Source organism: Mytilus galloprovincialis, chromosome 4, assembly GCF_965363235.1.
Source record: "Mytilus galloprovincialis chromosome 4, xbMytGall1.hap1.1, whole genome shotgun sequence".
NCBI lineage: Eukaryota > Metazoa > Mollusca > Bivalvia > Mytilida > Mytilidae > Mytilus > Mytilus galloprovincialis.
This window is the reverse complement of record NC_134841.1, coordinates 63706939-63726468: the sequence shown is the minus strand read 5'-3', so window position 1 is coordinate 63726468 and position 19530 is coordinate 63706939. Positions and strand designations below refer to the sequence as shown.

The 19530-nt window shown below is 31.4% G+C and overlaps 4 protein-coding genes across 4 annotated transcripts in view; 3 read left to right on the top strand and 1 right to left on the bottom strand.

The window, feature by feature from the left end:
* The window catches only part of LOC143070931 (NBAS subunit of NRZ tethering complex-like), a 53253-nt gene extending 52227 nt beyond the window's left edge, over positions 1 to 1026 (top strand). The window contains exon 34 of the mRNA XM_076245030.1: positions 892 to 1026. Within this exon, the coding sequence (XP_076101145.1) occupies positions 892 to 1026 (135 nt within the window). The remainder of the gene's footprint in view (positions 1 to 891) is intronic.
* Positions 1 to 1995, top strand: part of LOC143072680 (NBAS subunit of NRZ tethering complex-like) — a 41509-nt gene extending 39514 nt beyond the window's left edge. The window contains exons 26-27 of the mRNA XM_076247751.1: positions 892 to 1020; positions 1667 to 1995. Coding sequence (XP_076103866.1) covers positions 892 to 1020; positions 1667 to 1954 — 417 coding nt within the window. The 3' untranslated portion in view covers positions 1955 to 1995. The remainder of the gene's footprint in view (positions 1 to 891; positions 1021 to 1666) is intronic.
* Positions 1 to 19530, top strand: part of LOC143071070 (NBAS subunit of NRZ tethering complex-like) — a 156436-nt gene that overhangs the window by 72540 nt on the left and 64366 nt on the right. The gene's annotated exons all lie outside the window — the stretch shown is intronic.
* LOC143070930 (A disintegrin and metalloproteinase with thrombospondin motifs 12-like) lies at positions 5272 to 18875 on the bottom strand. The gene is made up of 15 exons (XM_076245029.1): positions 18838 to 18875; positions 18439 to 18502; positions 16927 to 17032; positions 15523 to 15650; positions 13801 to 13921; positions 12399 to 12640; positions 11745 to 11880; positions 11184 to 11310; positions 10196 to 10415; positions 9674 to 9820; positions 8184 to 9278; positions 7648 to 7818; positions 6767 to 6913; positions 6047 to 6197; positions 5272 to 5826 (listed from the first exon to the last, which is right to left on the bottom strand). The coding sequence occupies exons 1-15, from the start codon at positions 18873 to 18875 to the stop codon at positions 5660 to 5662; spliced, it is 3060 nt and encodes a 1019-aa protein (XP_076101144.1). The 3' UTR covers positions 5272 to 5659.

The following is a 19530-nucleotide window of genomic DNA, read 5'->3' as shown; positions in this document are numbered from 1 at the left end:
ATGCCCGTCAGACAGTTTTCACTTGACCTCGACCTCATTTCATGGATCAGTGAACAAGGTTCAGTTTTGGTGGCCATTTTGACGGGATGTATTATGTTATACAAATATCCGGTGTCCGTCTTGACGGGACGTATTATGTTATACAAATGTCCTGTGTCTGTCCTTCTGTCCATCTGTCCGTCTATCCGTCCGTCCGTCTGTCCGGCGTAAACATGTTGCACCGTAACTTGAGAGCGACTGATCAAAATTTCATGAAACTGATTTAGTTGTTTCTTATGATGGTAAAATGATCTGTATACTTTTTGGTGAAAATAAGATTAAAACTTTGTAACTAAAACAGGGTTGTTTTTTTCACATGTCGCACCATATATCAAAAACGATTTTTGATTATTGCTTAAAACTTTACACAATTCTTAGTTATATCAATCTTAAGATCTGTATACTTTTTGGTGATGACTCAAAATTTCATTTTTCAGTTATTCAGTATTTTGTAAAATAGGGGGAGGGGGTTTTTACATGTCGTGCCGTATCTCAAAAACAATTTATGATTTTTGCTTAAAACTTTACACACTTCTTTGTTATATTAATCTAAAGATCTGTATACTTTTTGGTTTTGAGTCATAATTTTTTATTTTAGTGATATTTAGTTTTTTGAGAAAACTATGTCGGTCCGTATCTCAAAAACAATATATGGTTATTGCTTAAAACTTTCTCAGAAACTATTTATGATTATTTCATAAAACTTTACTTTCACACAAGACAACGGGCGTATCATGCGCTCATGGCTCAGCTGTTTATTTTTAAAGTGTTTAAAAAGTACAGGATTGATTAATCAAGTGACTTTTAGCTTCCATAAAATGAAAAATTTAAACATGTTTTATACTTTTTCAGTGTGTAAGACATGTGTATAACAAGACGATAGAGAAAAAATACACAATAGAAGGAGTGAAATTTGTTTTATTGTCTACACATAAAGACATGTTGTCTGCTGCTGTCACAGAGCTGGCAGCTCTTGATGAGGTATGATGTTTTTATTTTTATACAGCACTTGTAAAAAATATATTATAATTGGAAAAAAGGATTCATACTTATCAATTATCAAGATTTAGGTGTGCATTACACAAATTTGACTCTGTCCTTTGTGCAGCATAGTGATTATGAAAATAGTGCTGAAACATGATTTTGTGAAAATCTACACAAACACCGTAGCTCCTGAATTTGACTTTTCCTAAGATCATGATCAGAGATACTAAGCCAATCAAAAGTGGTCATTCCTCCTATCACAATTTCATATCCTGATTTATGGAGTCATCGTAAACAAGTGAGATTCAAAGCTTATTTTATCATATGCCTTTACAACGTCTGCAATTAAAAACTCAAGGATGACAAAAACATGAATAATCAACTGGATTTTGAGAACTTCTTTAGTTAACTTGGAAATTTTAAATCTTCTGCTATTTATTCATCTCAAACATTTTCAAAAAGCATGAAACAGCTTACTATTACAAATCACAGGTAAAAAAATTAATTCAACAATTTTTTGGTAATGGTATCATTTAGAGCATCCTTAGATAGCCATACACAGAAAGAAACAAGTATACACAATTAGCATTTTATTTGGCTAAATTCAAGTGCATTTTTATTTTATATTTTTGTTTTATTTAAGGCAAAAGATGATGAAGAGTTGTTTGATCTCCTGTTAAAGAGAAGTCTTCTGCCACAAATTGTTTATACAGTCTATTACAAACCTGTGATTGTTTATCTGTTAGCCAATCAGATTGTGGAGGAACAATCACATGACTATATGTTATTGAAAACAGTAGCCAATCAGCTGAATGACAATGGATTCAAAGCAGAGGCTGGTTCTTTATTGTTGCAGTCTAGATCAGCACATTCAATGCTTCAGACTTTTGGTTCTGCTTTGGGAGCCGTAGGGAAATGGCTCAAACATTAATGTTGTATTAAGTGTATGATAAATAAAAGTGCTCAAGATTATTCTGTTTAAAATTGTCTGTAAAAAATACCAAAATTATTGTTTAGTCATTTAAATAAGGCAACAGTAGTATACCTCCTCATACTGATTGAGAGAAAACAAATCCAAGTTACAAACTAAAACTGAGAGAAACACATCAACTATTAGAGGAAAACAATGGAACAATAGAAACACTAAAGTGCAACAAAAACAAAAATGGTATGTTGCAGCCCAGTAGTCAACACTTCGGTGTTGACATGTATATCAATAATGTGATCATTTTAATAAATTTCCTGTTACAAAACTTTGAATTTTACGAACAATTAAGGATTTTCTTATCCCAGGCATAGATTACCTTAGCCGTATTTGACACAACATTTTTTTGAATTTTGGATCCTCAATGCTCTTCAACTTTGTACTTGTTTGGCTTTATAAATATTTTGATATGAGCGTCACTGATGAGTCTTATGTAGACGAAACGCGCGTCTGGCGTACTAAATTATAATCCTGGTACCTTTGATAACTATTTACACCACTGGGAAGATACCACTGCTGGTGGACGTTTCGTCCCCGAGGGTATCACCAGCCCAGTAGTCAACACTTCGGTGTTGACATGAATATCAATAATGTGATCATTTTAATAAATTTCCTGTTACAAAACTTTGAATTTTACGAACAATTAAGGATTTTCTTATCCCAGGCATAGATTACCTTAGCTGTATTTGACACAACATTTTTTTGAATTTTGGATCCTCAATGCTCTTCAACTTTGTACTTGTTTGGCTTTATAAATATTTTGATATGAGTGTCACTGATGAGTCTTATGTAGACGAAACGCGCGTCTGGCGTACTAAATTATAATCCTGGTACCTTTGATAACTAGTTAAATAGGTATTGGCACATCTCATTTCCATAGAGATTTTTAAGCCCATGGTTTATTCACTTTAACACTTTTGCATACATAGTATACATGTTAAAGTTTGTGATAAGGTCTGTTTTAGAGGGAACCATTATTATAAGCTGTGATATTTGGTATAGTTGTATTATCGTTGACACATTCAATTCAATGTTGATTATTTTGTCCTGCACCTTAAGTCATAATTCATATATCAACTCAGTGGTCCCTTGGTCAACTGTTTGCCTTGAGTGCAGGAACCCAACGGGTTAAAATCAAAGACTTGAAAATTGGAATATGTTGCTTCTCCACTAAGTACTCTGCATTGAGGAATAAGAGTCAAGACTGTTCAGCCACAGTCATTGTTCTGGGTGAACTTTTGTGGATTTTGTCTATATTTCTCAAATTCTTTAAGCAATTCACTATATTTGGTTAATGGTATGATTGTTCCATGTTTATCTCTGTTCAGCAGGTTTCATCTGACCTTGACCTCATTTCCAAGGTTCATTGGTCAATGATCAGTTTTTGTTGTTTTGTCAGTTTTGTATGGAAAGATTGTAAGATGTATATGTCGTCCACAGTCTGGCAGGTTTTATCTGACTTGACCTTATGTTCATGGTTCATTGGTCAATATCAATTTTTTATGGTTATGTCATTTTCACATATACTACAATGTATAAGCAATAGGTTAAGTATATTTGGTGTATGGAATGGTTGCATGGTGTACATTTTGTCTTGCAGGGTTTTCATATGGTCTCATTTTATGGTTTATTGGTTAATGTTCAGTACAATTCTCATACACCTGTTTTTGCATGCAAAATTCATTTTAATGCTTCTGCATTTTAAATGCTTCAGTAAGTTTTATGAGCATTATTTAAATTTCTCAAAAGAACTTCTTTTGATGATTGAGGTGTAAGCATGTAATAAGCAAAAAGCAAACAAAATCAATTAAAATTTTTATTTCATTTTTTATAAGACGGAACACTTGGAAGCATACAACATGATACATATCACTGACTTAATACAAGCTTGTATAAAATAATGAGTCGAGTATGTTAACATGAGGTATAAATGTACAAAAAAACATGTAAATATATTATGACAATTATAGGGTTAGAAATAGGAATGATGCAACCAGTGAACTTTGAAATACATGAGTTGCTTTCTAAAAAAATGCATACTGGTATATGATTCAAAATACTGTTGTATTTCCAATAAGAATAGAATATAATATTCACACTTCGTCTTTAAAACTGGCATTTTTGATTCTAGTACAAATGACACAATTTATAGAAAGACACTAGAAATTTTTCTATAATTAAAATATACACATTAAAAAATATGAAGTTTTCATTCATTAATGAACTTTTTACCAACCACAAGAAATTAGGTCAAAACACCAGTTATAATAATTCATATGATTTCACACAGTTGCTGTTTACAACAATATCTTTTAAAATATTAGACTGGCCTATATCTGTTGTACGTAACAATCAATTATTACAAATTATTAGACAAACATTTAAATATCTTGAAAAAACAACTTTCTTAACATGTCATTCAATATGATGCATTTTGATCTGGAAAACACCAAATGACTTAGTTGTAAATCACTACAAATGGAATAAAAAAATCTAATCCTGCAACTCTTCAACAAAATCTCATTGTAATCTATAAATTATTATTAACAATATATGTATTACTTTTTATTCAGACACACTCAATACTGATCTGTGTCAAAGAGGTGCAAAGGTCATAATTATACCTTTAGGTAAACTTATTTTTTTATAAATGGAACAATTAATGATGTCAATGAATTACAAACATGACAATGACCAAAGGACTTACAAAGTCCACAAAAACTTCTGATAAAACAAGATGAGACTAGACCCTTCTAAAAATGGACAAAAATGGTGCTCAAGAAGGTTAACCTACAAGTGATAAAGGGATACCTTTGGCATGGGGCATATAGAACAAAACAGTATCTGTTGAATAATGCTATCCCCAAAAGAAAATTGTATATGCCAAAACACACACTTTCAACAGAATTCCTGGATCCTTGCATAAACCTTAGCTATTTGTAATGACGTTTAATGTTTTAAAAGAATTAATATATTAAAGTCAGCTTTTTTTTATGATTATAATATAATTTTTATTCAATACATGGAGAATTTGTGATTTAGAAGACATGACACTTTCTTATCCTGAATAATTCAATTTCATTCAACAGTTTAAATTTGGAAACTTTTGTGATGATCATATAAATATCGGTAATTCTTAACATATATTCATAACATATACTCGAATACTAATTTAGTTTTATATACATAAGAATATTTGGTGTATGTAAAACATTGAATTATCACTTATTTTTTGTTTTTAATAACTGTTTATTTTTTGTTTTTAATAACTGTTATTGTTGTACTATCGGTTCAACAATATCATACTTATTACTACCGGTAATGCCCAATGGATCCAACATATTCCAACATTATTTTCGTTTCAAACAAGCAATATCACCATGACAATTTTACACCTTTTCATCACAAGAAAAATACAGCTTGACAAATAATTTGCCATACAATGAACTTACAGTAAACAAGCCTGCTTTGTTAAAAGAGTATAAATGGCTTACATTATTAAGCAAACATTTCTATAATTTACTCTCTACAAGAGCTAAAGCTTTCCTCACAGTTCATGATATATCACTATAAAAACCAATACAATCCCCTAACCGTAACGTCCCCTGTACTGTTGCCTTTTTATGATGGACAAATAAAAGTTCACCGGTATCATCTCTCTAGGTCACCTTTTGGACGATTTTCTCTCCATTTTCTTTCTTCGCAGGTTTTGCAACATTTGACCTTGACGAACATTTTGTTACAATGTCCCATACGCCGTAAAGCACGACATACTTTATAACTCATTACATTACTGTCACAAGTGTGTTTCTTTAGCTCTGAAAGATAATAAAAACATGTATACTAACTTGTTGTTATTTTTACTACCTTTATTTACAGGAATTGGTTATTTTATCAATACAGCTATTCAAGAAGCATTAGCTTAAAATCATTTTTTTTGTCATAAAACAACTATTGAAACTATCTTTTATATCTATTGACTGTTTATGTTTTGCTGTATTGAATGATTTAAGCAGATATTCAGTAATAAATTAGTACCTCTATCTTGATTAGGACAGGCGTCTGTATTACAGTCTTGAGATTCTGCTGGTTTAAGAGGTTCTGGACAACCAACAGCAATTCTTTGTGATGTCATATTCACACATTCAACCAACCGTATCTGCTGACCACCATTACATGTTTGTGAACACTGAAAATAAAAATAATTCCGATAAAATGGGCCCAATTTCAAGTAAATGTGTTTTTATGACCCTGTCATAGCTGATATGTTTAAGGTTTATGCTTTTCCCTCAGTCTGTGCGTACATTCCAAAATTCTGTCCTCTAACTTTAGTTTACCTCAACCAAATTTAATAAAAAACTTGTACAAAATGATTATTACCACAAAACTCAGATCAAGTTTGGCCAGTGTCACTTTTACGATTCTGGAATTATGCCTCTTTATAAATTTATTTGAGCAAGGGCATCATCGATGTCCCGTGGACACATTCTATTATTGATGAACATACAAAACATAGGCTTACCACAATTAAACCATTTCTTACCAGTTATGTAAAGGGAGATAATATTCTGTCTAATCATTTAAAGGGAGATAATATGTCTAATAATATAAGAGGTAGGTATGTTTGTCTTTTTCTTTTAGCCATGGTGATATACTGTATGCTTTTCAACACTTTTTTTGATAGCTCCAAATTTAACCTGAACTCTCAATATATTCATGTTCATTATTGAAAGCTGTAATAATTGTTTGATATGTTACCTTGCTCCACTGGCCTTGGATCCATGCAAGGCATGCTGGGACTTTACAGTTTTGTAGGTCTGTTGGTCTTTGATCCGGATCACACTGATGTTTATCTGGACAGGTAACAGTTCTCTTCTGTACAGCATAGCCACAAGTAGAAGAGCACTAAAAGGATAAAGAATAATTATTGGGACTACTGCTGACTCAAATAGCTAATTTTGGCTTTGCATGATGATGTTCTAGATATTTTACAATGTTTGAAAGTGCAATGAATATGCTTGAAATAATACAATATGCATCCGTTACATTAAAGATTAATTGGTTGATTGTTGTTTGTTTTAAGGTGGTACCTAACACTACAGGGAGATAACTCTGTAAAGTCTGCTTAACGTTTTAACTACGTTGTGTTGTAAAAGGAATAAATTTATTAAGCTTTTCAATGATCAAAATTAGTGTTTGTCAAACTGCTATATAACCAGTGTAATTTTTCTGACCAAACGGTTGGTTCAAATTTTTTAAAATTTTTATATTTTTGTTAAAGTGTCAAAGTAAAAACCTTGACAAAATTTTATGAAAATTAAACGAGCCAAATTAATTTTAGTTTAAGTGTTGGGTACTGCCTTAAATCATAAGGCATAAAAGAATAAGAAACTTCAATAAGTTATGTTTTGTATACTGTTGATGGTCTTTTGATCGTTTTTTGTTTTTTGCCTTGGTGTTGCCATGGTGTTGCCAGTTTGTATATGTCTTATGAGATGGACTGTCCCTTTGGTACCTTTGGCCTCTCTTTTTCAATTTTTCTGATTTATTTGTAGTTGTAAAGAAACAAATATATTTTATTTATCAGATACAAAGTCATAATACCTAATGACAGTTATAATAGTATCAAAAATGCTAACCTGATTCCATGGTGAAGTTTTCCAATCTCTACATTTTTCTATGATACAAGATTTGATGGCCGTTGGTTTGGTCAAAATGTCACAATCTTCTTCATCTTTAATATCACCTGTTGTCTCATTCTTACACCACACCTGGCGTGTTTGTACTCCATATCCACAGAGACGTGAACACTGATTAAAAATAAAAATTACAATTAAATTTAAAGCATGAACACATGCAGAAAATGATACATCAACGGGATAATTTAAAAATTAATCATAAAAGGGAACTTATTAGTTGTAGAATTATGTAATGGCACACCTGTGCATCACAATCAAAAGCACAAAGGAATTATTTACCTGAAAAACTGTAAAAAAAGTTTTAACAAAGAATATAAAACATTTAATTTCTTATGTTGCTTACTTCTTCCCATTTGTTCCCTTGTGAAGAGCTGTCTTATTTTTAATCATAAAGTGACAATATCTTTTTTTTTCTATTATTTAACAATTTTATTTACTTGCAGATATCTTACAAACATATAGAACAATTTTCTCACCTCAGTCCAGCCATCCACTGTCCATTTCAGGTCGTCTTCCCCATTACTATTTGTAAGTATATGTAAATTATCTAAAAGACTGTCCACACTGATAAGGTCAGGTAAAGGTCGTCTCATTCCATCAGGAATCCTTCCTGGTCCCAGTTCTTTTATATCTACCTTGACCTCTGTCTGACCTATATTTTCTATCCCTTGAATTTGATGTTTATGTTGATGTTTATCATTCCCCGTCTGACTCTGAATATCTACAATATCCTCGTCCACAGCTTGTGGGATCGTTATATTTGTTTTTTCATCATCACCGCCCTCCTTGATTGAAATTGTTAATTCTTGTGTTTTATTGACTGTAGTGTCTATTACATTATTAACATTACTAGTTTTGTTATTATGAAGGTCATTTTTGGAAACTGATTTAGAAACATTATTTTCATCATGACCAAGCTCTATCACATTATACATGTCAGGAACATCTTCAAGGTCTTTCTTTATATTTTTGTCATCAGTCGACATTTGACTGACCTCTGACTCAGGTAAGCCAGTAGATTTATTTTGTAATTTGTTATTATTTTCACTAGATTCGGATTGTAAACTAAAGTCCTTGGGTCCAGAAATATGCATTTCTGAGAATATATTATCCATGTTTCTTTCCATTCCATTTTTAAATCCACCTTCATGTAATTCTACTATTTTTCCATTGCCAAGATTTACTTCTTCTAATTTAGCATTTCCATCATTATTATTCAATAAATCTTCTTGTGTATTGCCTTCTAAAATAGTATCTTTTTTATTTAATTTTTCATTTTCATTCGATATTCCATTTGAATTTGAAACTTCTTTAGCTTCTGGTAAATATTCATGAATATTGAATAAATCAGCTGTCGCAATTTCTTTTCTTGTTGTCGTAGGAACTGAAGTTGATGTTGTGGTAGCTGATGTAGTGGTTAACTTTGTAGTAGTTGCAACAGTTGTTGTGGTTGGACAAGTGTGAGTATTACAAGGCTCCTGATTGGGTGGCTCAAGGTCAAGATCACAAAACTGGCTACTAACACAAGATACTTTTCTAACTCTTGTTCCACTATCACATTCGCTTGAACACTAAAATATAGAAAAAGTTTACACAATTCATAAATAGAAATGAAGATCACAACATATTTTGTGTTTATAATCAGTTTACATTTCTTAATAACAATGAACTTTTCAATTATATAATATATTTCAATTTTTAAGATATATTGACTGATGTTTAACATACTATTGGCTATTTCGGGGCCTAATTGGTGGAGGAAGCCAAATTGCCCAGAGAGAGAGAGACCAACTTTCATCAGAAAAAAATCAAAATCTTAGTCAATTAAGGTAGAAATAGATTCCGGCCTGCAGCAATGTTCAAACTCACAACTTAAGTGTTGATAGGGCAGTTAGAAAACACTAGCTGTGCCTGTGAGTTAAAATGGAAACAAAAAATTTATACAAGTGTTTTGAATTGTACTTACAATTCCCCATTCCTCTGTGACCCAGTATCCGCACAAAACATTGCTACACTTGGACCAGGAGGAAGGCATGGATGCAGAATCACATCCAATAGATAGATCTATACAGGTCACAGTTCTGGTTCTTATACCACACACATTTTCAGCACACTGCAAAATTAAGGGAGTGGTATAAGATTATTTGCAGCAACGTTTTATTTTAAGTAAACAGAAGAAAATAAAAAGCAAATATTTTCTTCACTCAATGTCTTTGATATATCATTCTTTATTAAATTATAAATAGAATGTGAATCTAAAATCTAAGACAAAAATTTGAATTAATCTCAAGTATTTCTAATCACTGAAAAACTGAATTTTTTGGAAATTTAATTTTGAGTTATGCCACTTTGTACCAACTTTAAAATTTTATGTTCTTTGGCAACGTTATCAATACACCCGATATTCAATATATGAACTACTTGCAGTGTCATGGAAAAATTACAAAAGGGAGATAAATCCTATTTATCTCTTCAGACAATTACTTACAGAAGACCAATCAGTAGTAACCCATTCACTGGTCCCAGGACAGGGAACTTTTTCTCTACACCTCTCTGCCTCAGCTGGTTTTTCTAGTTCCTCACACGCAGTATCTTCTAGGGCTATTTGTTCATCTTTCCCAAGACTCCTCACACATATTACAGTACGACGATGGATACCATCATTACCACATGTGACAGAACAATGCTGCCATGGTCCTGTCCACCATCTTAAAAAAAACATTCCTTGATTTTAATTGAGTAAAAACATTCCTTCAGGTACTGTAAATTTAGAAATAATTGCTTGCATTTATTATTGCAATTTTGTCAATAAGACTAAAATGCGATTTTTATTTTTGTGATATTGATTAAAATCCTGTTTTATTTATATAAAAAATTGAAAAAAAGTTCTTTTTATAAATAAATGATTTACTGCAAATAAAATAAACTTCTACCCAGTTAGCTTTTATCATGCTATTAAATTGTTTTCAAACAAAATGGAAGTGTTTAACGACCTTGACTGACTATACAGAAATTGTTTTCAAGATGAACAGCCTTTTTTTATAAATACAATCGATATTGTTCTCTGCAGAGTTCATTCAATGAGAACAGTTGCAATCATTAATTTCAACGTTATAATTTAGAGGCTGACTGATATTTGCAGAAATTTAATTTTGAGTTATGGCACTTTGTACCAGCATTGAAATTTATTTTCTTTGGCATTGCTATCTATGCAGATGGAAGTGTCAGGAAATAGTTTCAAAGGGAGATAAATCAATAACTGTGGATTCATTATTATTCATGAAATTCCTGATTTTCATGGATTTAGTTGGTATACCGGTAGGTAAACCACATATTTAGATGTTCTACAAATTTCCATTTTTTTTACAGACTAATATGCAAATAAAAAACCATAACTTCAAATATCCTCTAAAATATCCTTAAATTTGTACCCATGAAAAATAAATTAATCCACAATAGATCAAAGAGAAAATTACCTTGCTGGGCAGAGATGTGCATTACACACTCTTTGTTTATCATCAGGATTAGATGTTGAGTTACAATAAATATCATCTACAATTCCTGCCTCTTTCTCCACACAAATAACTTCAGATCTCTGTGTACCTAAAATAACATACAATTCCCTGTACTTAAATTGTTTACCCAACATCTAAATCCTTTTATTCATGAGGTTAAGCAAGCAACAAATAATTAATTTTCTTTTTCAAATCTATATCATATTGAGCTCCTTTAAAACCAAAGCTGTTATAATATATATGATATAGATGCTCCACTTAAACATCTATCCCATACCATATATTATTTGCCTTATATCATATTATTTTTAAAACATATCCTGTCTCACATGAAGTGGCAGGCTCTTGAAGTGTAGACAGCTTATGCCCCCACCCCTTTTATTAAAAAATAAATATTTTTTTACCATGAATTTGTCCATTTTTTCCCACTCATTAAGCCACTTCTTTTTTAGTCTTTATAATAAATTATATATATATATATATATATATATATAGGTTTTCCTAAACAATAACAAAACATACCTCCTCCACAAGAAGATGTACAATGAGTCCAATCTTGATACTGCCATGTAAAGTCAGGTGGTCTCATGTCGGTAAAGTTCTCTTTTGGTACAGTATATTCAAATCTAACACCAGGATTTCTTCCCTGGAGCAATAGCTGTAATGAAAAAGATTCCTTCCAACGTCTAGTTCAGTTACAACCACTTTTATAATAGAACAAAATCTCTTAAAAAAAATAGTTTTTTTTCCATCAATATAATGTTACAATAGAAAATTCATAATTTGGTAGATTGACTGTTAAAACCTTATTAAATTTTCAAATCCCAGGTGGGTTTTTTTATCCCCAGAAAAACTTCTCCTGTAAGAAGAAATTTTAACAATATCAAGGACACCATAAAATGCAGCATCCCATGGTAGATTGCTATCAGTTAACCTTGACTTATACTTTAAATTTCTGAATGCTTTTAATCGAATATCATTGTTCAAAGTAAGGTAATAACTCAATGATGCTGTTGCCTTTTTTCACTCTAGTAAAGTGTTAGGTATATACATACTAAAATATGAACCAATGATGAACAAACATGTCTATACTTTCTGAAGATTTGTTGAGGGAATAGAAAAACCATCAACCGTATAAAATCAAATAAAACAGGATAATTAATATAACTATCTCACCATGATATGTAAAGGTTCTTTCAGTGGTCCAGCAGCTTTGAACATCTCCTTGTTTCTATGTCTTTGATATGTTAAAATGGTCCCGGCAATTTCATAGTCCCCACTCCACTGTATAAACCAATTACCATTCAGATAATATTCTCCTTTGTCATTCTGCACTGCTAGATAGTTGTTAGCTTCTGCCACTTCTTCTACCAAAAGGTTACGTGCATTCTTTGGTATTATAGCAGCTTCTACATAACCTGTTGTAAGGAAAGAGTGTTGAAATAGGTGTAATACCACCTTTGATTTTCCCCTATTAGTCTTTGTTAAATTTGCACTTTTCAAAAAAATGTGCAGAATTTATCTTTGTTTCAAATAAAGAAATACTTGGCATGAGTCAAGTTTTATCCTGGCCAGTACTACAGAAAAAATTTCACATATTATTTCATTGCATATAAGAAAATAACCATCACTGGAAGTTAACCAATCAAATTCCTCCCCTTAATTTATCTGTGTACAAGGTTTAGTCACTATGTAACCTCAAGATTACAAAATTTTCTATAGAAATCCCTAATAAAAAATAATGGTGTTTTGAAAAACCCAAGACATATGTTTATGACACAGAAATGTTTTTACTGCAATAAAATGTAGGATTAATTACCTACAACTGTCAAATTCAAGGGAATATTTTTTTAGACCTACTTTCGTATACAACCGGATGTGACATACCATGATTTGGTGGTATTACACCTTGAAAGGAAAGAGAATATCGAAAAATATTTGATAACTGTGGTACTCCCACTGGAATTAAGACAAGAGCTCACGTTTATTGTCATATTCATTTAAAAAATTGTCTAAAACCCTTTCTATAAACTTTATAATAATTTAGCATGTCCAATTTTTACTTATTTTCATCAATCTGGTTTAGTTTTATTATTATATTGCATTGCATCTAGATAGTAGACTTTAACTGTGTTTTAATACATAGTTTATTATCATGAATAAACAGTGTAGCTGTGGCCATTGATTGACACATTAGAATCATCCATGGACTGGGACAATTTAGGTGAACGTTTGTATGTAACGACCAATGCTCACTATGTACTTTTTAAAGTAATTCAAAAAATTAATCAGAAATAACACGATATTTTGATTTATATCAATTATATAAATCAAAACACAAAGGTTATTCCTGATTAATTTTTCGAATTATTTTATAATTAAAGGTGTTAAGAAACCTTTGGTGACCCCACAGTTTAAATGTCTATCCTAGGTACGTCGTGAACAGTGGTCGTTACAGACAAACGTTCACGTAAATTGTCCCAGTCAATGGATGATTTTAATGTGTCAATCAATGGCCACAGCTACACTGTTTTGAATTTCATTCTATTCTATTTTAGTAATTTGAATAAAATTTTACCTAAACCCTGAGTTTCGTTATATTGGTCCTTAATAGTTTCACATGTAGTCCCGTCCCCTCTACACACACCACAATGGTCCTCTTTGGCATTGGAATTAATCACATAATCACAACCAACATGCTGAAAATAAATCATGATCCTTAATCACATAATCACAACCAACATGCTGAAAATAAATCATGATCCTTAATCACATAATCACAACCAACATGCTGAAAAAAAATCATGATCCTTGGTGTTAATCATATATGTTGTCCACCTGATGTTATGGAAATGTTTGAGGAATATCTTCTAATTTTTTTAATTTAAAGACTTGGGTTTTTTTCAGCAAAATTTATGAATAAACTCAATATAGGTTGGCTAACTGTCTATGAAGTACTAAAGATTTGGGTTAAATTCAAAAATTGTTACCATCTTTATAATTTTTTTTCCATTATGAAGTTATTGTAAGATTTTTACTATTCACAATCGTTTACATTTTATATTAAAATACATTTTAAAAATAAAAATAGACCATTTTCTAATATTTGTAAAGAAACAATCTGCCCTACCCAGCTATGTGAGTCTTTGATCTATATTTATATATTCTATATCTTTATGTTATCTATGTAGAGTGACATTCTGAATTAAAATGGTGTAAGTACCGACTTCTACTAACACCAGGGGGCCTCTTGAATAAATTGAAGTTAGGTAATTGAATGAACACTTCAGTGTATTAGATTCATCATGCAATTGTGTGTAGATATTTGGTGATGAATTACCATTATCATAATCTAATTGTCTTGTAGTAGAATAACCTTGAACATGGCATATATCAGCTAACAATATACAAACTTATTACCACATATAAATAGATATTTCAATTATATACTATTGCCAACTGCATCACTGTAACTAATCATAAACTTTTGAAACATATTGATGCATATCTTAATGCATTTTGTTATTTGGAGAATTATATTTTATTGGCAGATCTTTCTGATAAGTTTATTCAGTACTTCTTTAATGATTTTGGACAATATAAATAGTATGGCACATTGTACAGACACCTTTCTGTTGTTGGAGATTATATGTTGCTCTTTAGATGGCTTTTGGTTGCTTGTGTCTATGATTTACCTTTAAATTATTTCAAGCATAAAATTAAGAGTTGAAATGGGGCATGTGTCAAAGAGACAACCCGACCATAGAGCAGACAACAGCCGAAAGCCACCAATGGGTCTTCAATGACTGAATACATGTACTAAAAAAAAATATTGGTAGAAAGTTTCTTTGATTGAAGTAAATTAAAACGATATTCAATTTTGCTGAGTGTTTTGGTATTTTGAAAAAATAGACTTTAATTGCAGAATTGAATTTTTTTTCATTTTTCATAGACTAGTACAATTCAGAGCTTCATAATAGTTTGGCCACCTATCTATTGTTGAATGTTATTTAATGTTATGATTATTTTTTTATTGTCATGGGGATGCTGTTTAACCTTTTTTTAACCATATATTTCCCTTTTCTTCATTCTTACTAATACAATTAGTTTGGTATCAATGAGTTCATTGTTTACAGGGGCAGATCCAGCCATTTTAAAAAGGGGGGGTTCCCAAATCAGGACAAAGGGGGAGTTCCAACTATATGTCCCCATTCAAATGCATTTATCGGCCAAAAAAAGGGGGATCCAACCTCTGGAACACCCCCGTTGGATCCGCCAATGGTTTATATGTATTACTCACCATACATTTCCCACTGATACACATATTCTTTTTTCCAGGGGTACATGGCGTACCATCAACAACTGTATCTCTCAACATCACAGAGAAGAATTTATCTTTGGGTTTACAATGTAACTGACATGGGGTATCTGTAAAGTATCATAAATTCCTTTATCTTTTGCATCAAATGCATTCAATTATACCTGACAAGCAAAACAAAAATACCTTTTCAGTTTCTTAATGAGGGAAAGAAAATACTAGATCACAATGTCAGAAGCTATCAAAATCCATCTAGAACTTGTCAGGATTTTTTTACAGTTTTTACAGCTTCAAGCTATCAAGAACCCAAATGAAACTTGTCAAGATTTTTTTTAATTTCCTCCTCTTTTATCTTGAATTATCATATATCAAATTTAAAAAAAAAAAATTCAATTATAGGTGCCAAAAAAAAGATATGAAATGAAATAAAGTGATTTTTTTTCTCTATCTCAAAATTTCTCACCTTACTACTATATATATAAAGATCTTACAGTGACTAATGTCATATTTACAGATGTCAAAATAAGTACTATGTTAAAAACTAACTTTAAATAGACTGCATGTTTTAATGATGTTTTGTTTAAAGTTTCAGTAACCACAAGAAAAGAATGTCAATCATTAAAGCTCTTGCAATCTTTGCCACACATTTCAAAATCACACTCTCTGCTGTCAACAATTTCTAAGTCAAGGCTAATCTTGCTATTATTATTTATTTTCTTAAAGTGGTCAATGGTCATATGAGAATTTGGTGATGTGATAATATTTTAGATTAGGCAGAAGTTTCAATTCCTATAATCTATTTAAACCTTTTCATATTCTGAACATGCCTGAACCAAGTCCAGTGTTGTTGTTTATTTTTGTCTTGATACTTATATCAGTACATCTTCTAATCAATAATTATATTATATCATCTCAACAAGATTGATTTTCTCGCTAGAGCGGGTACAGAGAAAGTGAGAAAAGCAATCGAGTTGAGATGACCATTGATAATCTGTTTATTGCTATTCTACCTATGACAAGATTGTCAATTTCCTTGACAACAGCATTTGCCCCCTTAGTTTCTAGGGATATTTTTATTCTTATTCTACTGAGCTGAGAAAGGAAATTATCAGTCAGTAAGAGCAAAGGAAAATTTTGGTAAAATAGTAATAATGTAATTTACTTCATTGGTTACCATTCTTGACAAACATTTAACAGATCACATAACAGTTTTGTCTTATTCTCACTATCAAACAACAACATTGACCCTGAACTGTTTACTTTCTTGTAATGAAGTCTATGGACAGAGAGGGTTGAATCTTTGCAAATTCTGCAAATTTGTATATTTCTGAGATCTCTTTTATATAACCGAACTTAACAATGTCACATTAAATAACATAATCTTACTTGGTGTGGGTACAGCCTCCCATTCATAAAGTCCATTCTTATATGGAATGTAATTAAATTCTTCACACTGTACATGGAGAAAACTGGGAACATTTTCAGGACATGGCTGGAATAAAATTTTATAAATAAAAATATTGCTAATAATATTGAATTAACAGTTTTTTTAGTTTTCTTAAAATTGTGCTACTGTGTTATTCTTACTCTCACTTTGAATTGAATAAAAAGCTAAAGGTTTTATGTCAGTAATTCATTTATTTTCATGGGTACTAATTTTTGACAATATGAAAAAAATATTTAATTTAATGGTTTGCCAAAGTCAGCATACATGCATACAATAAATGCTGATGTAGCTAAAGGTTCAATAAACCCACAAAAGCTAAGAAAATCGGTACCCTGTGAATAATGATAAATCTACAGAATAATAGATTTATACATTCTCTGTTGGGAAAATGTAACGCTAATTTCCAAATTATTTTAACTTGTTCACTAAGATACACATATTGTTATCTGAAATGTTTACATAATGTCCCAGCACTTTCTTAAATCTAACATTTTGATTAAATCTCTTTAGTTGCCACAAATAAATGTTTTAACGCTATGTAATCTGACAATATAAAACAACTTGATAGTGTCAACAATAGCATCAGGAGATTCCGTTAAACAGTTATCTAATTTGAGAAAAAAAAAATAAACTAAAAAAATGGATTAATTGAAAGTGCAAGACCATAAAATATGACGTGATCTAGAACCAGATTTTGAAGAATTATTATAAAACTCTAATTTTTTTTACCGAAATTCCATCACTCACTTTCAAAGAAAGCGTTTGATTTATTTTCTTGACTTTCTTAGACTTATAATATGATTTTTGATTGTTAAGTTTAGTTTTTAAACATATTTATTTATAGTGGATTGGGAAACAACTTTAGCCACTTGGCGGTGCCAGTGCTGCCTTGTAGCAGCATTAGCCTTCTCTGTTTTGAAATCTACAAGGGTGTCTTTAATGTGCAAGAGATATTTCTTTCTCTTAACATGGGTCAGCCATTTATCGTCGACGAAATATTATTGTTTCATCAAAACCATACTCGCAAATGGTGTCAAGGGAGAGCAAAAATTTCAGTCCCTGAAAACTTCATACTGGAATTGGAATCAAACCAGGAACCTTTATGTTAGTAGTCCGATGAACTAACCACTACACCACGGCTTTGATTGGTTGTTTAGTATCTTCTGCCAATCTTTTCACTACTGTGGATGATATGACAAATTTGAGAAAAAAAAGAAAAAAAAAGAAAATTTGTACCTGCTTGAGCACTTAAAGTTGAGTGAATTAAAAAGCTCAGTAAACAGTAATCAATTATTAAAGTAATATTACATGTATATTCTTTTAAATACAATGTCTATATATATATACAAAGAATTGAATTCTGTAGTATGGATTTTTCAGTATTTTGTAAGATTGTTGTCATATAGTTTTTTTTCCACTTTTTCACAAGCTTAGGAAATATGTGCACTCACCTCTGTATTACAAATTCTGAATCTTTTTCTTTCTGCAATACAGTATTTACCTCCATGTGATGGTCTGAAAAGTACAAATCCAATTATACATTTTTTCAATTTTTTTTTTTTAAGCAGCTGCACCAAAGGCGAATTGTACGCCCTTTTGCAAAATGGTAGTGTTTTGATTATTTGCTTGTATTTTCATTGTCTCTCAGTTTTGTTAAATCAGTTCAAAATACTATTGTGATATATCCCATGGTACCTTAAGGTGGTACCCAACACCTTCACTAAAATTAAATTGGCTCATTGAATTTTCATAAAATTTTGACAAAGTATTTACTTTGACCCTTTGACAAAGATATAAAAATTTCAAAAAATTTGAACCAACCATTTTATCAGAAAAAATACACTGGTTACATAGCAGTTTGACAAACCTTATCCCAATTGTCTGCCATTACTGGACATCACAAAAGTTCCTGTAAAATTTTGATGTCATTATACAAAATATATGACGACACAATGGAAAGGTGATTGTTGTATGGGAGTGGGATGTGGGACAGATCCTTGGGTCAACCGGTAATAGCGATAAGGTGTATTCTAGTGTAAGATCTTTCTAGGAAGAAGGAACCATTTTTTTAGCTCACCTGGTCCAAAGGGCCAAGTGAGCTTTTCTCATCACTTTGCGTCCGGCGTCCGGCGTCGTCGTCGTCATCGTTGTCCGTCGTCGTTAACTTTTACAAAAATCTTCTTCTCTGAAACTACTTGGCCAAATTAAATCAAACTTGGCCACAATCATTATTGGGGTATCTAGTTTAATAATTGTGTCCGATGACCCGGTCAACCAACCAAGATGGCCGCCATGGCTAAAAATAAAACATAGGGGTAAAATGCAGTTTTTGGCTTATAACTCAAAAACCAAAGCATTTTGAGCAAATCTGTCACGGGAGGTAAACTGTTTGTCAGGTCAAGATCTATCTGCCCTGAAATTTTCAGAAGAATCAAACGCCCCGTTGTTGGGTTGCTGCCCCTGAATTGGTAATTTTAAGGAAATTTTGCTGTTTTTGGTTATTATTTTGAATAATATTATAGATAGAGATAAACAGTAAACAG